This window comes from Medicago truncatula, chromosome 4, assembly GCF_003473485.1.
Source record: "Medicago truncatula cultivar Jemalong A17 chromosome 4, MtrunA17r5.0-ANR, whole genome shotgun sequence".
NCBI classification, from domain to species: domain Eukaryota; kingdom Viridiplantae; phylum Streptophyta; class Magnoliopsida; order Fabales; family Fabaceae; genus Medicago; species Medicago truncatula.
Window position 1 is genome coordinate 43,663,057 of NC_053045.1, and position 22,586 is coordinate 43,685,642.

Below are 22,586 nucleotides of genomic sequence, written 5' to 3' on the forward strand. Positions count from 1 at the left end.
GACCTACTTCAAAAATGTTAGACATGAGTCTATAATATTAACTTACAAAAATATTAATTGTTCCATTTTCTTTCAATAATTTGTTTTCAATTCACTTGTATTTATCTTTTATTTTGTTATTTTCTGTTATTTCAGTTTTTCTGGTAGTTGGTTGGTTTGTTGTCATGTATAAGGACAACATTCGTTCTCTAATTTCATTGTAGTTTCATCAAGTTTATCAATTCAATAAGATGAGTATTATTCAAATATATTGGGATATTTTCTTTTCTGATTCGCCATTTTCATCTTCTTGGATGCTTGCTCCGTTAACAACTCACATTTTACTTTCACCAAAATAAATTTAGAATTGTGCTTGAAATGTGTCTCGGTTTATATTTGGCCGACCATTTCAATTTTCAATTTGATGAATGCACCAACATATGATTTCGCAAAAAATCTTGATCTTATAATTATAAAACTTACAAAATGTTCATTGATACGAAAAAGTTTGACAAAAAACGCAAGAATCTCACGTCGCAGTTTGTAACACTTATAAACAAATTTACAAGATCACTCTTCCATGTATGGTTAGCCATATACTTTGATAGGTCAAATATTTTACTATTATATAAAACTTATCCAAATGCTATCTATTACGATTCCTATATGTCGGTATACTAGCATGTCACTCTCTATAAGGTTCTGCCATGATGGAAAAGTCAACTGAAATGAAATATAAACCATCCTACCCTCCATTGTGATTCTTACTTCTTATAGGTGGGGTATAAATAAGTAAGATTCGAAACGCAATGAGACATTACTTATTGTGATATGATTTAAGAGTCAAAGCAATCCAAATTTAATTAAAGAACATAGTCTTCTAAACTCTAAACAAACTCTTTTTCAACCTAGCTTCATAATTATAGACTCCCACAATTCACATCCATGTAATAAGTCAAGTTAATAGTAATACACTTCCTCCCAAAGTCCTAAGTAGGATACATTGCATTAAATTTACAAATTACTCATGGTCACACCTGTGTCTCTAGCATAGGGAGGGACTCCACCATTATTAGCTTTTGAAAAACTAACATAGTAAAGCTCAGAGACTATTCCTGTAAGAACAATGAAAGCAGCTCCAGCTCCAAATACTCCTTTCCTCAATGTTTGACATGAAGGTGCTCTCTCTCCCAATAGATCTCTATACTTTGTGTGGTAAGCATTCTTCACTGAACCCGCTAGAAGACATGAAGCAGCAATGAGAAATGTCAACCTGAATCATCAACATCACAAACATGACACATCAAGAATGACTAGATAACAAGAGAAAACATCAAATTTCGACGTGTAACCTTTCTGCTTGTTTTGTTCCTCAAAATATTTTGTTGTCACTATTAATTTAACTACTAATTTTGTTGCCACTGTGGTTTTGCCAAATTCACCGTCAATCCAAACATACACATTTAAGTGAAATCAACAAAAAACATTTTAAAGCAAACTAATTATTGCTAAGAATTAAAAAAAGTTGTGCAAAACATACCAGGTAGTGATGAATAAACAAATTGCCCATGATCTGGATCCACTAGGTCTCATGGCTCTCCCACAGCACAGGCATCTAGTTACAACCATAATGATCACTTGACTTGCAACAAGGATAAAGAGGGACCCAACACCTAGGCCGGTGGCAATGTCAGAATCATATTGACAATACTTTCTACCTTCAATGTTTTTGGCTAAATTGGCCTGTTGTTAGAAAAACAAATAATTAGTACATTTGATTTGAGTAAACCAATTTTAACATTGGAAACATTTGTTTTGCTATTAATTGCAACTTCGTGCCTACCATGCAGGAAAATGCTGTATTGTACTAGTTGCTAATAGTGTATTACTGTAAAATGAAGAGATTGAGTTATAGGGACCCATCCACCCAACTATAGGAGAAATGATGATTATTGTGGCTTGTGTACACAAGTCAATATTACGTCAACTAATTTGTTCACCTGAAATTACTGAATGCATTGCAACTTATCTATTCAACGCAGAATCCAATTAGCACTTCGCTTATATGATGGTAATGTCATTGTCAGACAACAGTCACAGACCTCTGCTTTCAATTTTTTTAAATTTAAGCACAATTTAAGACTTAGGTTCGAATTGACTTATTTGAACTTATTTACTGGTACAACACTTGTGAGACTATTTGAAAGAGCTTATGACATGTCCATAAGCTATTTTCAACTTATAACGGCCGACCGGAGGAGCCCAAGTTCCCACCAAGCGATTCTATGGCGGCCAACCAGGATGTCAGCTCGCCTGAGGGTACCAACACAACCGATCGGGAGAGACCTTATTCCTACTTACCACATAGTACCTCACCGTACTTCATTTGAATTTGGGCCTGGCAAGTGGCAACGATTGGAGGGAGTACTATAAAGGGAATACCAAGCCTCTAGGGAAAGGATCAAATTTAGACTCCACACACACATTCTCAGAAACCCTAAGGCACCACTCCCTCATTTGGAGCTGCTCCCTAGGTTTGTGTTCTAGACCAGAACACTCTCCATAATAGCTTATGAAATCAATTTAATTTTATTTGAACTTTTGTTATAGAAATAGCTTACGCATAAGCCCTTTTATGATAAGTGTGTATGCTATAAGCGGTTAATTAAGCTGCTTATCGAAATAAGGACTTAATCAGGAGGGATGTTGAAGATATAGGCCAGTTCAACTGTCATTGATTAGGAAGGGAGTTTATGGTTATGTCATGCTGTAAAGTGTAAACCATACTCATGTTTCCTGAGCAGGTGACTGCTACAAACCTTGCAAATCAAAGTGTTTGGGGATTGCAACAACAAAATGGTGATGAGGAATATATTATTTTATACTATTGGTGAATATTTGACCTCACCTATAAATTGTGTTTTTTTTCAAAAACTCGGTATCCGATCCAAAGATCGACTAATCTGGGGGGCTAACCCCCGTCCAATAGCGGGGGGGCCAATTAAAGGCACCACAAAGTTCTGCATGGACTAGCCAACAAAAATTGGCACCGGGAGATATAAAGTTTGTGTTTGAATCATTTATACTTGGAGTATAAGCATAATCTCAATCCTAAGTTTGGTTTAGTTCAACGAGTTTAATGGAGCATTTGATGGTCGAGATTAAATAGTTCACAAATAGCTCAATACATTAATAGCACTAGATGTTGGTAGTTCTCCTAGTGCCTTACAAGTTCTTTCACAAAATGGAATCGCCCCTTAATCTCTTACAAAACCACTTAAGCTATAAGAGTTTGTAAAATCAACAACATATCAACTGTCTTTTATGACTAAGTTTTTGATGTATAAGATATTTGATGTTAAATATAAGGGTGAAAAGATGTAGGGGGAGGTAAAAAACACATTTCGGCGGGGGTGGGGAGGGGTCTTTAGTTAAAATATTTATTCAATAAGAGCTCATCATAGCTTAAGCTTTCCATAAGCTGTTTCCATTTATTTTATTGAGGAGCTTATTAAGGTAAGCCTAAATAAACCCTTCCAAATATCTCTTTAGATGATTCTTTACATTAGTAGTAACATTAGTAGTAACACGACTAGACCAGTTTCTGTTTTTTGGCACACACTAATTACTACTCTCCGTGGCTACATGTACAAGAGCAACCGGTGTGAATCATCTGAACCTTGCCGGTTGATATCTGCACTTAGTCATTTAAGCTTACTGTTATAATTCTCCATGCATATCAACCATCTTTCTGCGCTTTAACCATATTATGTCATTATTGTGTCCACCTATTTGCTTGTTAATTACAACAGCTGAAACAGAATCTATTCTCATATTGGCTGCAGCACTCCACAAGACAAATTTTTTTTTACGTTTATCAATATAATCAAATATCTCAATTCCCAGAATGACGAATTGCTGAGATATCCGATGTTAAAGCCAAAAATTTCTCCTTCAGCTGCCTATATCCAGCTTTTGATTATAACTCAGCCAGCCTACACACTTCTACATTTCTAAACATTTGAAATTGCAATTTTTTGAACAAAATGAATGTCACTCTCCTACAATTACCCCACCTATTATGATGTCTGAGTAGACTTAAAAAACAGGTTGTTTCAGACATTAAACCAGAATTCAGTTTACAGCATTAATGATTAAGCACACACCAAGCAAGTAGGAGTATTTATCACTGTAATTCCAATCATTCCAAAGCATAACAGGTGCATCCCTGTCTATAAGTTTTGGTGATATGATAGCCAGAGAGGATTTGTTAATGGGAGAAAAGTAAACAACTCTTTTCTATTAAGTGGATTCACTTTTGGAAGAGTCAAAAGTGATTTTGAAGAATTAAAATTGATTTTGGCATGTTTGAAGGTTGTCCATTAGAATTCACTTTGCCTCTATAATTAATTCTAACTTGAAGCTATGATTTGTACCTTTTGCTCTAAAACATGATTTTTACACCCAAATTTATTGTTCAAGTCACTTTCACGTGAACATATCCAAATATAAATCACCACTTTTAATTACAATCAGTATAACAAAATCAATTTTCACCGCTTAGAACCAGACACTTACTTGACTGAGGTAAGAAAATGATTCATAACTTAAAAGTGGAGCAGTTTAAGAGAACTATCAAATAGTTGAATACTTGAGGCGACAAATAAGGTCTTATTCAGAAGACTAATAGTCATTGAAAAATGAATTCAAATTCTCTTTTTTTGCAAGTATCTGTTGAAATTTTTATCTAAACACTCCAAACCTCTCCTAATTTCAGAAATAAAAACAAGCCCTTCATCAACTTTCTTTACCAAGTAAAGGAAAACTCAGAAAGCAGACTCAACAAACACCGAATAATTGATCCTTTTATACTACACAAAAATTTAAATCAATATCATAATTATCAACTTTCAATAGATTTTTAACAGCAACTAATTTGAACTTTTTTTACTGAATAATAATTATAAATTAATTTTTTTCCTATTCATATGGTATTTGACCAAAAGAGAATGCATTAGCTAAGACCAGATATTAGAAAAATTAAGAAAAAAAAAAAAAAAAAAAGATAGGAAATTCAAAGGAAAAGTTAAGGCAATATATGTGAAAGTGAGAAAGAGAGAGACTCACAGAACTCCTTCTCTGCTCAGCAGCAACAGCAAGAGCAAAAGCAATGAGATCAAACACAAACACCACAACAAGTAACAGAGAGGAAGCCATAGCTATCAGCTCAAGATCTATCCACAAAATAAATAAATAAATAAATATTCAGAACAGATATAAACACTAGTACTATTTATTAGAACAACCTGGTCCAAACAAATTATAAGCAAGTAGTAGTACAACCAAATAAAAACAAAAAACAATGAAAGGAAGGATAGATAATGATAATGAAAGGAAACAGAAACGTACGGGGAACAAATAGTGCAAAACAACTAAAGTAAGTAAACTGGCGCTGACTGCGTTTCCAAGTTTGAGTGTTTTAATTCAACGAATCATTTTAATATAGTTTGATTATTAATTCACGTTTTATCTAATTTATAGTAATAACTCAAAAGATATACTCTATTTCTAAAAGTACGTGATTCAATCCAATAATAAAATAAAGTATTGAAGTGGAGTTGACGCTTTATTACACAAACAGATAAAAGTGGAGTTTGAGTTGTGTGCACTGTGCACAGCGTTTGAAGCTGCGCGGGTGCGGGGTGAATCATCGTCATCCAAACAAGGTGCTTTTCTGTTACTATCACTAGTATTTTGCTTGCATGTGGAGGAAACTAAAAATATACACTATTATTTTTATTTTCCAACCGACCAAGTGATAAACACCCTCTAAAATTAAAATTAGGTGATGCTATTTATCTAAAAGATTTTTATCTTGAGACACCACCAGAAAGTTTAAGCCATGTCTGCTTGTCCACAAATTATGGGGTGATGGATGAAATATAGGAAATGTATTCAATGTAAATTGCCTTACATCTCATTCGCTGTGATTTCGTGGCACAAAAATTCGCTTGATATATCATTATCCTTTTTAAAATAAGGCCTTTGGAAATTGTTAGTAATAAAAATATTATTATTTCAATTAGATTTTAAACTCGATCTTTTCAAAACTATTTGTTTAAAGGCTTAAATAGGTCTTTCGTCCCTGCAAATATAAGTCATTTGAATTTTCGTCTCTGAAGTATTAATCCTTGCAAATATTAATCATTTGACTTTTGGTCCTAATTAGTTTTTTTTTTTTTTTTTTTTTGCTGAGATGGACTGTCATTAGCGACGTGGTGTCCATGTGGCAAGTGATGATTGGGTGAGGTGGTTGGCTTAAATAGTTCTTTCGTCCATGCAAATATAGGTCATTTGAATTTTCGTCCTTGAAGTTACTAATCAGATGTAATTAGGACTATTTTTCAAATGATTAATATTTGCAATGACATAATGGAAGGATTAGTAACTTCAGGGACGAAAATTCAAATGACCTATATTTGCAGGGACGAAAGACCTACTTAAACCTTGTTTAAAACCGGAATTTATTAACTATTTGATTTCAATCACTTATTATAAATTACGGTCTTAGTAAAATGAAATTGTGGTTTGAGCTAAAATTTATAATTTAGCCACTTACAACAAACAAAATCGTCCCTTAAAAATAAACAAAATAAAATTCATGCTACATAAAAATTTGAATTGCCTGTTCTTCAAATTTAAAAACTTTGCAACACTTTCTACAGTTGGGGAAAGAATATGGCATTGAATAAGATAACGTAGGAGCGTCGATAACTATGCCTGATAAGCTTTCTTGTAAGTGTTGCATTCTCTATCGTCTCAACTCATTTCTTGGTCTCTGACAACCCTCACACGATTCATCATTTTTGCATCTTTTTCTAACTCGTATGTTGTGAACTTGACTCACTGAATTCATGTGATTTGTATTGTGTTTCTTAATGTCTCCCACTTATGGTGTAGGTACTATCGATCGCTTAAGATGTGGATGAAAATGGCAAAAAAAAACAATACTCTCTAGTTACAATTTCTTCCTGACAGTGTCATACCGTCACAAGACCCTCTTCCGAAGCCTATCTCCCACTTCACCTAGCCTTTAAATTTGGCCCCTATGGTGGTGATCTCAATTGCAAAAAGGAACTTCGAGCACCACATAGGAAATAACCATGGAAACTATGTGTCTTTGACACCCATCACTATCCAATTTGAGATCTTAAGTTTGTGTTGATGCAATTTTTGTTTGTCTTGTTTTGTTTGTCTTGTTTTGTATGGTGTTATGAGCTGGCCAAAAGCTTAGCCCGTAAAAAATTATGGCCCAATTACGCAAGACCCAAATGAGTAGACTCTTCTCATTCTCACCTCGAATCCTTGCCGACTCATAACTCTACATAATGGCATGATGGCTTGTAACTAACAAGCACTGACGGAATCTATTTGTAACGACTCTCCATTATCACACAATGGCTCTCCTTGATGCCAATATAAACATGCCTCCAACATCTCTCAAGTTATGAATTATTCCATCCTTAACCCATCTTCTTGTCATATGTTGACTCGAGAGTCAGAGTGACTGCTTGTACACCCCTTCATTCGTTGTCGTCTCCTCCTCAGATTTTGGTCACCACCTCCATCAACAGAGCACCTCCTTCCACGATTACTACCGATGTGTGTATCTCTATCCTCTTTGGGTAAATTCTCTCTTCAACAATTGTTTTTTATTTTGTTTGAAGTTTGTACTCCATACATGTTGAAATGCAAGAGAAAGACTTTCTCTTTGAGTAAGGGACATGTGAAGGCCGTCACCAAATTCAACACCTTATCAACCTCACAAATGACTTAACATCATGTTGGTGGATTGGTCATATCAAAGACAACATGCAGCGTTATGAGCGAACACCAACAAATATTTTTTTCTTCTCGTAGATGGATAAGAACAAAAACAAAGAATCTTGCAATTAGGTTGACCATTAGCTTTATGTGAAAGATGTTAGTTTGGTTGTTAAGGTTAAGTTTTTGGTTTATCAATTTTTTGATGGAATCTAAAATGTTTACGTGTGTCGTTTACATATTATATTATTTGTTTTTTTTTTTTTAATTACTAGTGGTGATCTTAAAATGCGGATTAAGTATATGTCCTAATTCAACTCATAATCAAATTGATTATACTAACTTTATTTTAGAAGTTGAATGAAAACTTATTTTCTATAAAATAATAATAATAATGTAACGTAACGTAACGTGTAAATGCGATAAACAATAACGTCAAATAAATCTTTAAAAATAAAATAACATCGAAGAAAGGAAGAAAAAAGATTAATTTATGCCTAACAACGTAAAACTTTATATATGCATTCAATAAAATCACATTATAGTGCCCATTTTATATATTAATTCCTAAAATATATCCATAAACATCTTTTGCTAAAAAAATAAAATAATCCATAAACATCTATATGACATTATCTTATTGGATAGATGTGTAAAAAAGTTCTACATCATTAATGTATACAAATTTAATAAAAAAACGCAAAGACATACAAAAATTATCCAAAAAAAATTATTGTTGTAATCAGAATTTGAATTCGATCTTTTCATTATTTTTTTTTTTTAAGGAACTATTTGTTTAAAATTCAAGCTACGATTTTGCGGATCAATCAACACCTTAGTAACTGAGCCTAAATATGACCGTATTTTTTTTTTTTTTTTTGTGGCGGTCGAGGTTCGAATCTTCGACCTTGCATATTGTTATAAATTTTCATTTTCATTAAATAGTTAATAATATTCTGCAGCAAAAAATATATTATCATTAGTGTAAAAAAAAGTTAAAAAAGTTTCCGTGAGCTTAGCTTACTTGGTAAGGGATAACGCATAATTGATGCAGGGCTCGAGATTGGAATTCCGGACACCCCACTTATTCACCTTTAAGGTGAGTTTCTTTAGCCGCTAGACTACTTGCTTAAAAAAAATTAAATTATTGTTTGCAACAAAATAACAGTATCTCCTTCCTGTGAAGCCGTCACTGTTTTTCTTTTCCATCGAAGGAGGGAGAGACAACTGCCGCCACCACCATCAATGGCTTACAGACGTTGCCTCTTACAGAGAGGCAAACTCATAGATCGAAGGTCCCATCCTTCTTTCACCTATCTTCTCCACACCGACGATGAAACCAAACCAGATGAAAAACGATCTTCAACAGGATTCAGTAACAATTCCACCCAATCAAGATCCTTTCGAACCTCTCTTAACGGAGGATCAATCGGTTTTTTCTCATCTTCTCAACACAAACACCTTTCACCGTTCGCTGGATATAATTACTGCCGAAATATGTCAATAATGGATCAGAGTTCTGATAAGATTACCGTAATCACTGATGTAGCTGATGTGACTTCTCAGGCCGCTACCGGTGTTAGCGAAGTTGCCATCGCTGCTGCTGATTCTTATTTGCCTGTTCAAGCCTTGCAGTATGTCATTGATGCTGTTCATTTATACACTGGCCTTGACTGGTTAGTTCACTTTTTTACTTTCATAGTAGGGACTTAATTAAGCGCTTGTAGCATAAGTGCTTATCATATTATTGTTTATGTATTAGTTATTTCTATTAGTACTAGAGATAAAATAAAGTTCAACTGTTTTCTTATAAGATGTTTTCATAAGGTTTATGGAAATAAGCTGAACACAATTAATGGACATGTAATAAGTTGTTTCCCTATGCTCTTTCAAACAGTCTCACAATTATTGGAATCTTGGCTTATTTTAGGACCTTTTTAAGTTGAACGGGAATTTAGGGTTTTGAGTATATGCTAGCTAATTGTTCTTTAATGAATTGTTACATCATAACTTCACAAAAAATAGGTTAAATATGTTTTTTAGTCATATAATTTTTTTAACAATTTCAGACCCTGTCTTTTACAATAATTTTTTGTTTTAGTTCGTACATTTTATAAAATGAGTGTTTGTTGGGAATAAAACCACCTGATTTTATAAAATATAGCTGCTAAACTCGAAAGATCTGTAATTTTGTAATTTTACATGGACTAAATATCTTATGATGACTGAACTTGAATGATCTAGAATTTATAGGGACTAAAACATATTTAACCCTAAATAATTTAATGCGACATGACTTTTGAAAGGAAACTTTTCACCGCATTGCTCCTTTGTATCAGGTGGGCGGCCATAGCTCTAACAACTCTCGTGATTCGAACTGCAACTGTTCCACTCTTAGTAAATCAACTCAAGGCCACTTCTAAGCTTACGGTATGTTGTGCTGCTATGCTTTCATAGCTGTTTCTTGCGAAAAATGTAGTAGTGGCTATGAGTATTGTTTGCTCCTGGCTCTGTCGTTGTTCTGTTTTGAGTGGATACAAATTAGATGTTTGGAGTGAAATTTCCCCCTGGTTTCCCTTTTCAACTTTGAAATAACTTATCCTTAACATGGGTTGAAGGGTTTATTCCCTCACGTCACCATTTTGTTCCTTCATTTTATCCATTTTGAATAAAGGCCCGATGCTTGTTGTATCCCTTTTTTATCCAATTTTTTATATCCCTTTTTATCTTATTATTACCTAAGCTTACTGTTTCGTGCGTGCTGCAGCTTATGAGGCCTCGCTTGGAACAGATAAAGGAAGAGATGGACGGGAAGGTAATGGTGCTCTAGTTCATCAAGCAATTTCTTAAAACCATTAATAGCGGATATATTGCTTTGCTATTATCTTGTTATGCATGTAAGTTAGCAGGAGCCGCACAAGTTATATTGTTTTATATCTTGAAATTCTAGCATAGATGTTTTTTCTTTTGAAATTTATTTGATAGTTTTCCAGTTAAGTGTTTAACATGATGATCTATGTCATTAGTAAAACTATAGGGGTCAAAATAAATAATTCCACTTAAGTAGTTACGTTTTATGCAAGAGGAACAAATGAAATACAATAGAAACCTGATCCCAGTGATGCTTGTTCTGTTATGACCCAATTTTAGGCCATCACTGGCGCATAGGCTAATACCGACTCATCATATTTTTAGCCTAGTTTATCTTCTATGATAATTTTCTAATCTTAAGAGTACTTTTATCTCCTAGGATTAGTTTTATACTACTTATATTTATTTAATATTTAGTATCAGGACTCATGTATCCCTATAATTAGAATTAGTTCAATATCCAGTTATTATCCATAATTTGAAACTCTTAATATTTATCTCATCCTTTTTATCTAAAGCTAACAACTTCGATACAAACCATAAAAAATGATTTTTCTCTGAAATAATAATCTATAACAGATTGATTCTTTGACATATTGGGCAAACGTATTAAATTTTCGATTTTCTTACATGCATGTTTTATGTTATTATATCATAGACAATTGCTCTCTAATCACAATAGGATCCATTTTTCAGACATCTGATCCCGCGGCTGTTGCTCAAGGTCAGGAGAGGATGAGTAAGCTATTCAAAGAGTAAGCTATTTCATGGTTTCTTTAATGCATAACGGCTAATAGTCATGTTTGATCTCAGAGTTTAGTGTAATTACTGCGTTTGGTGATACAATGTATCAGCGAATTAATCTTTGTGGTGACTTGTGATGGTCATAACTTAAAATCATAACATTCAATGTTCAGTGTCGCTATTTTTGTTTTGAAACACCAATTAATGTTAGTAATTAGTTGTTACACTAGTATTTTATCCTTCACCAGATTTGAACCCGGGTCCTCCAACTCCTTTAACCAGCTCAAACTAGTTGCCCTACCCAATACCCCCGTTCTGTGTGTCACTACTATTTTTGCCTCATTTTGATTCTGCTGTTTTTATTAAATTGAAAATGGTTCTTCTGTAAACACTAAAATGAATTAGATGTTTTGGTATTTCTTTTGGCTAGATGTGTATAATCACTATAGTCGATTGAAGATTTGTTATGATTAATACTGAAGATATATGATATATTGGTCTGTGGCTGTACGGAACCTTTATTTTAAGTAAATCAAACTTCATGGATCTTTTGTTTCACTAGATGTCATTATCTCTTGTTGGTTTGATTAATGCAGATATGGTGTGACTCCTTTTACGCCATTGAAGGGACTCTTTATTCAAGGTCCTGTCTTCATTAGTTTCTTTCTTGCGGTAAGCTGACTTTTGCCCCAATATTCCCCCTACTTGTAGGAGTCTGAGGAGCCTTTATATTGTCTCTACTCATTCACAATTTCATTTTCTTTTCTTTGATTGCAGATAACAAACATGGCTGAAAAAATGCCATCATTCAAGCACGGTGGAGCTTTCTGGTTTACTGATCTCACAACTCCTGATGCCTTGTACATTTTTCCAGTTTTGACTGCTTTGTCATTCTTAATAGTAGTAGAGGTAAGGACCTCGTTTTCAGAAAAAGTGTTTTTTTCCAACTATATTTCTAGTTTGTCCTTCACAGTTCTCGTCTGAAAGTTTATTTGGTCTTACATTTTGTTTTTGAATTGTCTTTTATTTATTGTTCGCTAAAACCAGCCACTTCATTTGACAAGAAAACAGTTTAAAATTGAGATGACAAGAGTGGTATTATAAATATATGTTATATTTGATTTCCAATTAAGATCAATTTGATTTTATGTTGTTCTTCAGACTAATATGCAAGAAGGTATGGAAGGAAATCCTATGGGTAACACCATGAAAAAATTCTCGAGGGTTCTTGCTCTTCTTTCAGTTCCTTTCACTCTGAGTTTTCCAAAGGTAAACTTTCCTAGCCGGGCCTTCTGTTTGGAAGGAACAACTTCCCGTTGCTACCATCTGTATATGCATTTGATTATTATTTTTTGTACAAACTTAGGTAGAAACAGTAGTTTTGTCTTTGATAGTTTCAGTAAAGGTAGGCATATGCTCTATAGTTGGCTTATCTCCAAATAATAACTTTTTGTCTTGAAATGACTTGTAAGATGGTAAGCTCTTTGAGGCTACATGATTTGACTAGCAACTTTGTAAGTATTAACGGCATCAATAAATAAAAAATCAGCTCTGGCATTAGATAGCATGCATCCTAAGCACGGTATAGTGTATACTTTACGCATGCAAACTAGATTAGGTATGTAAAGCTGAAAATATTGTATGTGTTTACCTCTACTGACCTAGCATCAAGGTGATATCATAATTAAGCTGGGTCTGTTTATGAAACTGGAGAAAACGAGCATAACATCAATTCCCTTTACATAAGTTTACACATGCCTCATTGCCTCCACTTAACTCAAATCCCCCTTACTACACCCCTTCCTTACCTAAAATAACCTTAGGTCTTAGATCATCTGCGTGTATATTATTATTATTAAAAGATATTAGGAGAAAGCTAATAAGTTCCCTTAAGGCATTAATTAAGGAATCAAAAGAGGTAAGTCTATATAGAAAAATGATGATGTATTTTTTATAACGACAAGTTTTTAAATTGTATTTCCAAGAAAAACTTTCATTTTATGAATTCTTTAACCAATGCCCTTAGGGCACTCATTAGTTAGACCCTTATTGTTATTATTATCTTCAGTTTTAAGTGTCTCTAACTTTGACAACTACCTGTTTAACTTGATTGCCTCCTCCCTCCCCCTCTCCGTACTTGGTGTTCTGTTGTTGTGTTTGTGGGTAGATTAAGTCAATACAGAATAATTTTCTTGGTTTATATAAGGGGTCAACCCTTTTTTTTTTGGTGGCGGTGGGGTTCAATCTTGGATCCCCAAAGAGATCAGAAAGTCTCATTGGAGCTACTGGCTTTGCTGCTTCATCTCAAACACATTTTTTCAATATCTACGAGGATTTCTTTTCCTCCTCTGCACTTCTGATCATAATAATCAGAAATGAAGTTATTCAGTATTTATTTTTGAATGACATAAGTTAGTGCTAAGTTGTGGGTGGGGCTAGAACCTTCAACCTCCTTATTACTACACTCCTTAACTCCTCCACACCAATCAGCAAGTAAACTTTTATCCCCCCTTCAATTTTATAAACGAGTTGGGAAACCTGGAGAATAGTATCTATTGACTAGTAACACAATGACATTCTACTCCACTCATGAAACTTAGGAAATTTCTATACATATAGATTATTGATTATCCATTTTCATTGCAGATGTCATTACACATTATAAATTAAATTGTACTGTAAAGAATTTAACGGCGTTTCGTTAATTTGAGAGAGAAGAATGCTGGGCTAATTTATATTAACCACTGCTGCTTTTATTTGTCAGTCTATGTAGTTTGAACTTGTGTTTATGTGTAATTTTGCAGGCAATTTTTTGTTACTGGATTACATCAAATTTGTTTTCATTGACGTATGGAATGGGTAAGGAAACAAATGAATTTGTTTTTATCTGCACTATCCCAATGTCATTATTTTTCATTTCAGTAGACGTAAATTTTGATTTATTTTCATCAAACACATTGCGTAGGGCCTTGGTTGTGCCATTCGTGATGGCTTCGAGCATTATAGATTGTACTCCCTACGTTCCTAAATACATGTCGCAATTTGACCCTCTGCACTATTAACATAACCTACTATGACCACATTTTTTTTACTTATAAATAAAATTAATAGTATATAAGATGCTGTTTGATTTAGCTCAATGAATATTTTCAAAATATCAACTTTTAATAATTTTTATTATAGATTATTAAAGATTTTAAAGACCAAAGGTGTGCATTAGCATGTGTGAAGTGATCAATTGCGACATGTATTTAGGAACAGAGGTAGTATCGGGCAACTAATTGGAGAATCCATTGTTCCAGATCTGTCTAAGACAAACTTGCATACAAACTAACAGTTTTGTTTTAATCATATAAATGAAATATAGTGCACCTCACAATTATTAACTGGCTGTCTGACTACTGTTACTAAGTAATCACAACCTATATTGGAAATGCAATTGTTTTATAAACTTAGCCAAGATTTCATTGTTCCAATCTGTATTTTATTCTATCCAAAAACACAATGTACAATTCAAGTTTTTTGTTCTCTCAACCTTAGGACAAGCATTTCTGTCCACTCCTTGAGTCATTACGTATTTTATCTCTTTAGTATAATATTCTGTTCGACGATATTCTCACGGTCAGTTAGTAATGTGGCCTAAATATTGTTGATGCCATTGTCATTGGTGGGATGAAGTTGTGTATAAAAAAGACTGAAGTTCCATTATACTTATGCAAAGATAAGCATTGTCATTTGTTGCGCCACAGAATTTCAACCTAAACTTAGTCCTGCAATCATAGATAATGGCATCAAAACTTTATGGATGTCAATTTTTTTGGAGGACCGAATTGACGCCATGTTCTATGATTGGGAGGACTAGATTGACAATCGTTTTAGGTGGACAAATATCCCTTGTACTGCGTTCTCTCAGGGTGCTTGTTCCCTCTCGTTCCTTTGTATTGCAAGTCTTTATGAAATCTTCTGGGGATTGAACTGGGTCACTCTGAAAAAAATGATAGGAAATACTTTAATGAAAGGAAATCATTGGTTTGGTGAGACCTAAATGGAAGACGTGTTTCATGTATGACTAAGTTTCTTATAATTTATGCACTAAATGGATGTGGGTTTCTATTTTAAACTGACATCAGCAAACTCTTGTATTTTGATTTTCTTGATTTTTTCTGATCTATGTTCTTTTATTTCCAATTTTGCAGTGCTTAGAACTCCTGGTGTAAAGAAAACTTTGGGTATTCCTGATTTACCTCCTGCAGAACCCACCAGTTCTCGGCAATCTCCCTTCTCTATATTTCCAGCACTAAAACAACGAAAAGATCAAAGCTCGTTGCCAATTGAATCACCAAAACAAATAAAAAATCAAAGCTCATTGCCAGTTGAAACACCAAAACAACCAAACAAAAAGATATCTTCTATTAGTCAAAGGATTAGAAGCTTAGAAAAACATGTTAAAGGAAGAAAGATAAGCAAGAAATGATTACATTTACTAGTTCCTTAATTACACCATATGTTACACCATTAAGCATATGGTGCAACTATGCTTAGATTTTTTCTCATGTTGTATTGTTATCCTCTGATGGAGGGGAAATTAGAAATCTATTTAAGATAGGGAGGGGTAAAGGGAATATTTTTTTTTCAAAGCTTGTGATCGATTTTGCCGAGGAAGCTAAAGCTTTTTGTTAACATGTGTTTTATATTTATTTATTCAAGTATATACGGTCAAAATACATGAATGATTTAAACCCTGGGAGACAAAGCAAAATTATTTTTGTATACTGAACATTTTAATGATATAGATTCCTATATAGCATCATTCTCGTATTATTATTATCGAATTACTTATTCTGGTATTATATGTTTTTACAGTCCTGCAATTTGGTAAGCAATAATTTTATCATGTTACACTTTCTTTTTTTTTATAGAGAACTGATGTTGAATAGAGTTTTTGGCAGGAATAACGAAGTATGTATGACTTAAAAGAGACTAGTTCATTTAAATGTTTGTTGCAGCAACAAACAACATTTTGCATGTTTTTGAGATTGCATATTGTCCTTGCAATATATGAATTTTTGTTTTGGGTTTCAATTTGATAGTCATAGACAACAAAGTAAGAGAAGAACATGAAAAATGTATACAGCAGAAAGCAAGGGATTTAAGGAATCCTTGCAAGAAGGAAGGAAAGAATCTATGAGGCACAACATTGCTGATGCTAAACTTTATTTAGGCTTTGCTGAAATTACGTATATTTCGCACTATCTTTCATTGTTGTTTCCCATTTAGACTAATGTTTTGATGATGAAAAATGCCGGTTGTTACGAAGCTTTTTTATTCACAAGTATTGAACAATTGTCTTGCAGAAAAATGACAAAAAATTATTTTCATCATTTATCCAAACGAATCATTCATAGCTAACATTTTATCTTCTCTATAACAACGACTCATTTCAACAATCTCTCATTATCATATTACCAAGTTAAAAGGAATACATATTTTGAAAAATAAAAATAAAAAATATTTTCACAAATAAACAGACTATTTAATGAAGCAATTGTATATAGGTTTGCCAAAATTACATATATTTCGTGCCATTTTTTTTGTTCTTTTGTTGTTGACAAATTACCATCTTTTATTGTCATCTATTATTGAGATCAGCGTTTTCATTTCTTTTGACTGGTACAAAGAGAACAAGGTAATAAAGCTAACATAAAACAAATGGGAACCCGTTAATTACTTCAATAAATACAGAATATATAGTGTAAATATGTATAAAACAAGGGAAATGCTAACAAATTACTTAAATAAAGTGTTATTTACAATTAATTTTTTTTTTCTTAACCAGTGTCCTAGGGCACCGTTTAACATGACCCATAGAACAAATTAACTAAAATAGTTAAGCTTCCGGTTAAGCTATACATTTTTCTGGTAGAGTTTTTTGAAACTAGTTTTAAAAACTCTTCAACCATGGCTAGCTCCTATAAAAAAAAAAAAAAAAAAACTCCAAGTCGCCAATGATTCATTTCAATATACAGATGGCTTTGCAACTACTAAAAGGGGGTTCATGATGATGGTATATATCCATAATGAACCTCACCATATCAAATTTCACTCCATATAAAATCATATATGTTTGCATCATGGATGGTTTGGCTCATTTTGTATTTCTGTAGCCAATTCTCTTGTTAACGTGTCGGCACGATCGTCAAGTCCACCAGCAAATGTGTAGACACGAAATGTAAATTGGAACGCCCTCCATAGCATTTTTGCACATTCCTTTTTTGGTCCATCAATCTTGCTATCTTCCCGCTTCTCCTACATTAAGATTAAGATTAATAACGCAAATCAAGTTACTAGCTTCTGAGATTAACACGCGATACAATGTAGTTAGTCTAACTGTGTTTTATTAATAGTAAAAATGGTCGAAAATCGAAAGTAGTTTTGTAGTTTTAATTTGTTCTAACTAACTGTGATACCTTAAGTACTAACTCCATGCAATTGGAGGAAACATCCACCATTGCTTCCTTGATCTTTATCAAAATATGGAAGTTGAATTCAATGTTGTGACTCTTAAACTTCTTAGACTCATCATCTTTGGTTCGTTCCAAAGCATCTAAATCGGTTTTAATCTGCATGCGTTGTTGCACTTCGGTGGTTAGAATGTTAGAAATAATTGACTGCATTAGGACACAAATATAAGTACATATAAATGATGATGTTGGATTACCTTGCTGAAATAACGTTCAACCTTGTCCAGAAGCTGACCCATAGGAGCCACTACCTTCCAATTTTGAAGTTCAGTGAGGATTGAATCAAGCTTATTGTACAATGATGCTGCCATTCTAATAGCTTCCAACTTCTTTGTAGGGAAGCCTTCGAATCGCGATAGCACCTATACAGAAACAGAATTGTATAAATTAGTTGGTGAATGAAACAATAACTAGTGGAAATATAAACCTAATGGACATGAGTTTTGCTAACTTACCTGTGATTCATCAGTTAGATTCTCAAGAATAGATTCAACATCTTTGTGGAACTTGCTCAATTCGGTCATGTCCTTTGTCTTGAAATTAGTAATTCTTGATCTCAGTTCTATGATTTGTTTTGTGTACTTTTGAACATCTTCTTCTATTTGTATGAAGTAAGAAGATCTAATAAATGTGGGAAAAGAAAAACATTACGAAATGAGACATTGGTTCTATGACTTGCATATCAAGTTAACAAAATATGTTTGTAGAAACAACTTAATTAAGAGCGCTTATCATATATGTGTTGATGTACAAGTTATTTCTATAACAAAAGATAAAATAAAGGCAAACTACTTTCATAAACTATCATGAAGAGTTTATGGAAATAAGTTGGAAACAACTTATAAACATGTCATAAGCTCTTCTAAACAGTCTCACAAATGCTTATATTAGTAGATAATCTCAAATAAGTCAATCTAAATTAAATTATGGTGTTGTAGATGGTATAAGAGTCATACCTTTTTGTCATCTCTGCTAGGGCATCAGCCATTCCTTGTTTTCCTCCATTACTTGCTCCTCCAATAGCACTTTTCTTCCCAGCAGCAGCTGATTTTCCTGTTAAGCTAGGTCCTTCAACTTTTCCTTTAAGAGTTCTATACAAATTGCCTAGCTGTGTTGACCTTTTCAATTTAGTAGTTGACTTGGGGCGCAAGGTTCTCCCTGCTCCACCGGGAGGTGGAGGTGGTGGGGCTCCTCCCTTTCCACCTGGTATCGGTGGTGGAGGGGCTGGAACTGATCCACCTTTCATAGGTGGTGGTGGAGGTGGTGGGGCTGCAGTCATCGTCGCTGAACCGGAACTAAGAGACATTGGTGGCGGAGGAGGTGGTGGAATCCTAACTGCTGCTGGTGGAGGTGGAGGTGGAGGAGGAGTTGAAGGTGGGGGCACTGCCACATTTGGTTGCAGCATAGGTGGCGGAGGCGGTGGTGGTGGAGGTGCCGAGGGTGGTAATATCTGTACTTTTTTTGGCATCATGAATGGTGCAGGTAGGGGAGGAGGGGGTGGGGGAGAAGATGAAGAAATAGACATTGATGCTTGTTGTAGATGAGAAGGTGTTTGTGTTGGTTTAGGAGAATTTGGTTGAAATTGTTTAGGAGATAGTGGTAACTCCACTTCTTCCATAACTTGATCATGTTTAACCATTTTTTGATGATGATCATCCTCATTTGTGTCCAAATCACAGACAAGATCCTCTGATGTATCCTTTACAGGCTTATTATCATCCACTTCCATTTCTGTTATTGGTTCCTCGTCTATTTTTACGATATGCGTTGGTGACATATTGAAAGACAAACGTTTAACTTCAACTGGATTCAACTTTCCAACAGCTTGGACTCTAAGAGACCAAAGACGCGGTGAGGCACAGGAACTTCTTGGACTTTCACTAGATCTTGAAGAGTGTTTCATGAATTCAGGGAGCACAGATCTAGGTGTTAGAGGAGATGAGCAGCTACTATCTGAAAATGAAGAGGTTCTCGCTACGAATTTTCCAAATGAACTTGACTTTGGACTGAATTCTTTCTTTTGTTCATCTTCTTCTATGTCAAATCTCTCACTTGCTAACTTCATCAAATAATCTAGAGTCACCAGCAAAGTTTCACCTGCACAACAAATCAAATTGCTTGAAAACTGACAAACTAGTATTTTAACCAATGCAACGCAGGAGGAGATAATTATTGCATTTTTAACGAGTATGCACTTTTATGCAGGCCTCGAATCCAATCACATTTTACATTGATGTCACTTTTGTTATATCACTTTCTGATATATATCGCGATATATATATTTTGATGTATATATAAGAAGTTTTTACATTGTTGATGCATAAGATCATTAATAACATACCCAATTGACGCATGTTGTTGTCATCCTTGCATGTTGGAAATGCAATATCAAGCTTATCCATGCAATCATTGTCCATCATCCATGACTCTCCAAGAGACTTCAAAGCCTCACAGAAGTAGGCCACAGCCTAGTATAAAATAAATGTCCACATTTAGATTTTCAGGATGCTAAGATTTCAGTAATTATCATAATTAGAATAATTTCATTTCAGGTGCAGCTTATTTAATGTTGAAACTATAATTACCTGATCAATAGACTTGTCCTCAATCTTTGACACTTGAGTTTTTGTTATGATCTCTGGATATAGCCTTTGTAGATCATTCAGTGTTCTCATAACTATCTGCAATGTGACATATAAAAAAAAAAAACCAAGAATAATGATTGTCATTTTACAACAGAGGAAACTGAAATCTGTCACTTAATGTTACGAAGTTAAACTCTTATTATGTCACATACCTCGCGCAAGGAAGCAGAACTGTTACATGGAGCTAAGTCCATGATATCTCTGAATGCCATGATCTTCATATGAATCTCTACCATTAAAATCAATTGGTCTGCTCCTACGAATGATAACTCCATTGACTCTCCATTTTCTTTGCTCTGAGCCTTTGAAGACTTCTTAGGTGTGCAAGACTTCTTAGGTGTGCTAGAGCCTTTTATCACTTTCAGTCCCTGCAAGTGCTTATATAATATCAATTAATAGTGCCTAGGATATCTCAGATAGATAGGTAATGCTAAGCTTCCAACATCTTCTGCATGTCTTGTCTTTCAATGTTATTCATGTCACTTTCATAATTTCAATGCAAAAACCATCACTAAATATTATACATGTTACTTTATTTATATTTTCCAAAATTTGTTTAGGAGATATTGAATGTAACAAAATTTTAACAATTTTTGTGCATGTTTTCAGAAACAAAAAAGTAAGATAATATGTTTTTATAATTAAAAATCATAAACAAAGCCTGGAAATAATTTTGCAACTTATCAGCTTCATTCCTCACCTCAATTTTGCATGGTTGAATTAAGTCAAATCTAAAATCAAAGAAGAAAGGAAATAAGGTTCAAATTGTTACCTCTAAAATACTAGCTTTGCGACGAAATAGCAATGGCTTTAAACCGCAGAACCCCACGGCAGCCATGCCTTAATGCTTTTCTTGAATTGAAATGCTGAAACAAGAGAAGAAAAAAAAATGTGATTTATTGATGCAACTTATATAATCATGTTGAAAATTAATATTGGATTTGAAGATAAAACAAAAAATTTATTTAAAATAATTCTAATTAAAGAACAATTAGCAATGTAATTAATGTTCAAACCTTTCAGAAATGAAATTTTAGGTTGGTAATAGAAAAATTTGAGACATATGCATGCATGAATATGCATGCATTTAGGGGGCTAGTCCTAACGTTGATGCAAAAACCAAATTAATGATATGATGAGAATTGTAATGGAACTTTCTCAAAAGAGAGAGCCAAGGAATTAAAATGAAAGAGGAAGGATTATAAAGGCACCTTCCCCCTTCCTATCTATTTGATCAGTTTGAGTTGTTTTCGGGTATATGGTTTAGTGTTTATGCTTTGTGTCTTCATCATGAAAGGTAACTCATGCACAAGGGTTGGCTCATTTCTAAAAATAAGAGATTATGTTAAACCCAAACAGCTTATATATTTATGGCTTTATATTTATTCTATATTTAAGGAACTTTTCTCTTTGAATCTAACAAACTCATGGGCATTTTCTTGGTATCCCTAGATGTTGTTTTCAGAATTTGGTGAAAGAGTTATTTATTGTGTATGTTTTTTGTTTTTACTTGAAACACATTACGTATACACTTGTTAGTATGTTATTTGTTTTTACTCAAAACACATTACGTATACACCTGTATAGTATTAAACTAATCAATTAATAGTTAATGGATCAACTAATGTGGTTGAGTCTAGAATCGATGTAGCTGGCACAATTTTTATGAGGCGCCATAAAGTATATTTGGTTGATGATCCAATTTTAACAACGTTCATATATATGGCGCCTCAATTTTGCAATACGTGGTTGAGTTAGAAACCAAACCAATAATCGAGTCGTTGATCCAATTACATGATCAACTAACGTTCATATATACTTACTAGTTACTATGGAGAACAAGTACGTAGTTCACCCCAACTCGATTTTGCATCCAATTTTTGATAATATTCATATTATCAAGAAAGGATTTGAGATATATGATGATAAATGTAAACCAAAATAGATCTAAATTATTGGATGTGTTTGGATGACATTTTGTGAAAACCACTCGGATTGGATC

General features: G+C 33.8%; 3 protein-coding genes and 1 long non-coding RNA gene across 7 annotated transcripts; 2 read left to right on the forward strand and 2 right to left on the reverse strand.

Moving 5' to 3' along the window:
• Positions 1-811: 811 nt before the first annotated feature.
• LOC25493207 (uncharacterized) lies at positions 812-5,734 on the reverse strand. 4 transcript variants are annotated; one of them, XM_013601634.3, is made up of 4 exons: positions 5,613-5,734; positions 5,107-5,213; positions 1,520-1,722; positions 812-1,252 (listed from the first exon to the last, which is right to left on the reverse strand). In XM_013601634.3, exons 2-4 carry the CDS (start codon positions 5,194-5,196, stop codon positions 994-996), a joined length of 552 nt encoding a protein of 183 aa, XP_013457088.1. In that variant the 5' UTR covers positions 5,197-5,213; positions 5,613-5,734; the 3' UTR covers positions 812-993. The 4 variants fall into 4 exon arrangements, with proteins under 4 accessions (XP_013457088.1, XP_024638669.1, XP_039689290.1 ...); XM_024782901.2 differs by lacking the exon at positions 5,613-5,734 and adding an exon at positions 5,286-5,351; XM_039833356.1 differs by lacking the exon at positions 5,613-5,734 and adding an exon at positions 5,270-5,286.
• Positions 5,630-7,209, forward strand: LOC120580143 (uncharacterized). Its single transcript, XR_005645806.1, has 2 exons — positions 5,630-5,705; positions 6,940-7,209. It is a non-coding gene; the product is annotated as an uncharacterized lncRNA (long non-coding RNA).
• Positions 7,210-8,949: 1,740 nt separating this feature from the next.
• Positions 8,950-16,236, forward strand: LOC25493208 (mitochondrial inner membrane protein OXA1). The gene is made up of 9 exons (XM_013601635.3): positions 8,950-9,479; positions 10,143-10,233; positions 10,571-10,618; positions 11,371-11,429; positions 12,015-12,090; positions 12,196-12,327; positions 12,580-12,687; positions 14,223-14,277; positions 15,615-16,236. Exons 1-9 carry the CDS (start codon positions 9,049-9,051, stop codon positions 15,890-15,892), a joined length of 1,278 nt encoding a protein of 425 aa, XP_013457089.1. The 5' UTR covers positions 8,950-9,048; the 3' UTR covers positions 15,893-16,236.
• A 1,036-nt stretch (positions 16,237-17,272) lies between these two features.
• Positions 17,273-22,017, reverse strand: LOC25493209 (uncharacterized protein At4g04980). Its single transcript, XM_024781872.2, has 10 exons — positions 21,601-22,017; positions 21,357-21,450; positions 20,737-20,952; positions 20,525-20,620; positions 20,281-20,407; positions 18,896-20,036; positions 18,395-18,560; positions 18,137-18,301; positions 17,886-18,038; positions 17,273-17,724 (listed from the first exon to the last, which is right to left on the reverse strand). Exons 2-10 carry the CDS (start codon positions 21,420-21,422, stop codon positions 17,548-17,550), a joined length of 2,307 nt encoding a protein of 768 aa, XP_024637640.1. The 5' UTR covers positions 21,423-21,450; positions 21,601-22,017; the 3' UTR covers positions 17,273-17,547.
• Between the last annotated feature and the right edge of the window lie 569 nt (positions 22,018-22,586).

Excerpts from the sequence above, each read along its gene's own strand:
- LOC25493208 (XM_013601635.3), top strand. The coding sequence starts at position 9,049 with ATGGCTTACAGACGTTGCCTCTTACAGAGAGGCAAACTCATAGATCGA. Across the intron at positions 12,688-14,222 it reads TCACTCTGAGTTTTCCAAAG|GCAATTTTTTGTTACTGGAT; the intron begins GTAAACTTTCCT and ends GTAATTTTGCAG. Across the intron at positions 14,278-15,614 it reads TTCATTGACGTATGGAATGG|TGCTTAGAACTCCTGGTGTA; the intron begins GTAAGGAAACAA and ends CCAATTTTGCAG.
- LOC25493209 (XM_024781872.2), bottom strand. The coding sequence starts at position 21,422 with ATGGCTGCCGTGGGGTTCTGCGGTTTAAAGCCATTGCTATTTCGTCGC. Across the intron at positions 20,621-20,736 it reads GTTCTGCTTCCTTGCGCGAG|ATAGTTATGAGAACACTGAA; the intron begins GTATGTGACATA and ends GTCACATTGCAG. Across the intron at positions 18,302-18,394 it reads ATCTAACTGATGAATCACAG|GTGCTATCGCGATTCGAAGG; the intron begins GTAAGTTAGCAA and ends GTTTCTGTATAG.
- LOC25493207 (XM_013601634.3), bottom strand. The coding sequence starts at position 5,196 with ATGGCTTCCTCTCTGTTACTTGTTGTGGTGTTTGTGTTTGATCTCATT. Across the intron at positions 1,723-5,106 it reads CTGAGCAGAGAAGGAGTTCT|GCCAATTTAGCCAAAAACAT; the intron begins GTGAGTCTCTCT and ends TTCTAACAACAG. Across the intron at positions 1,253-1,519 it reads TGTTTATTCATCACTACCTG|GTTGACATTTCTCATTGCTG; the intron begins GTATGTTTTGCA and ends TTGATGATTCAG.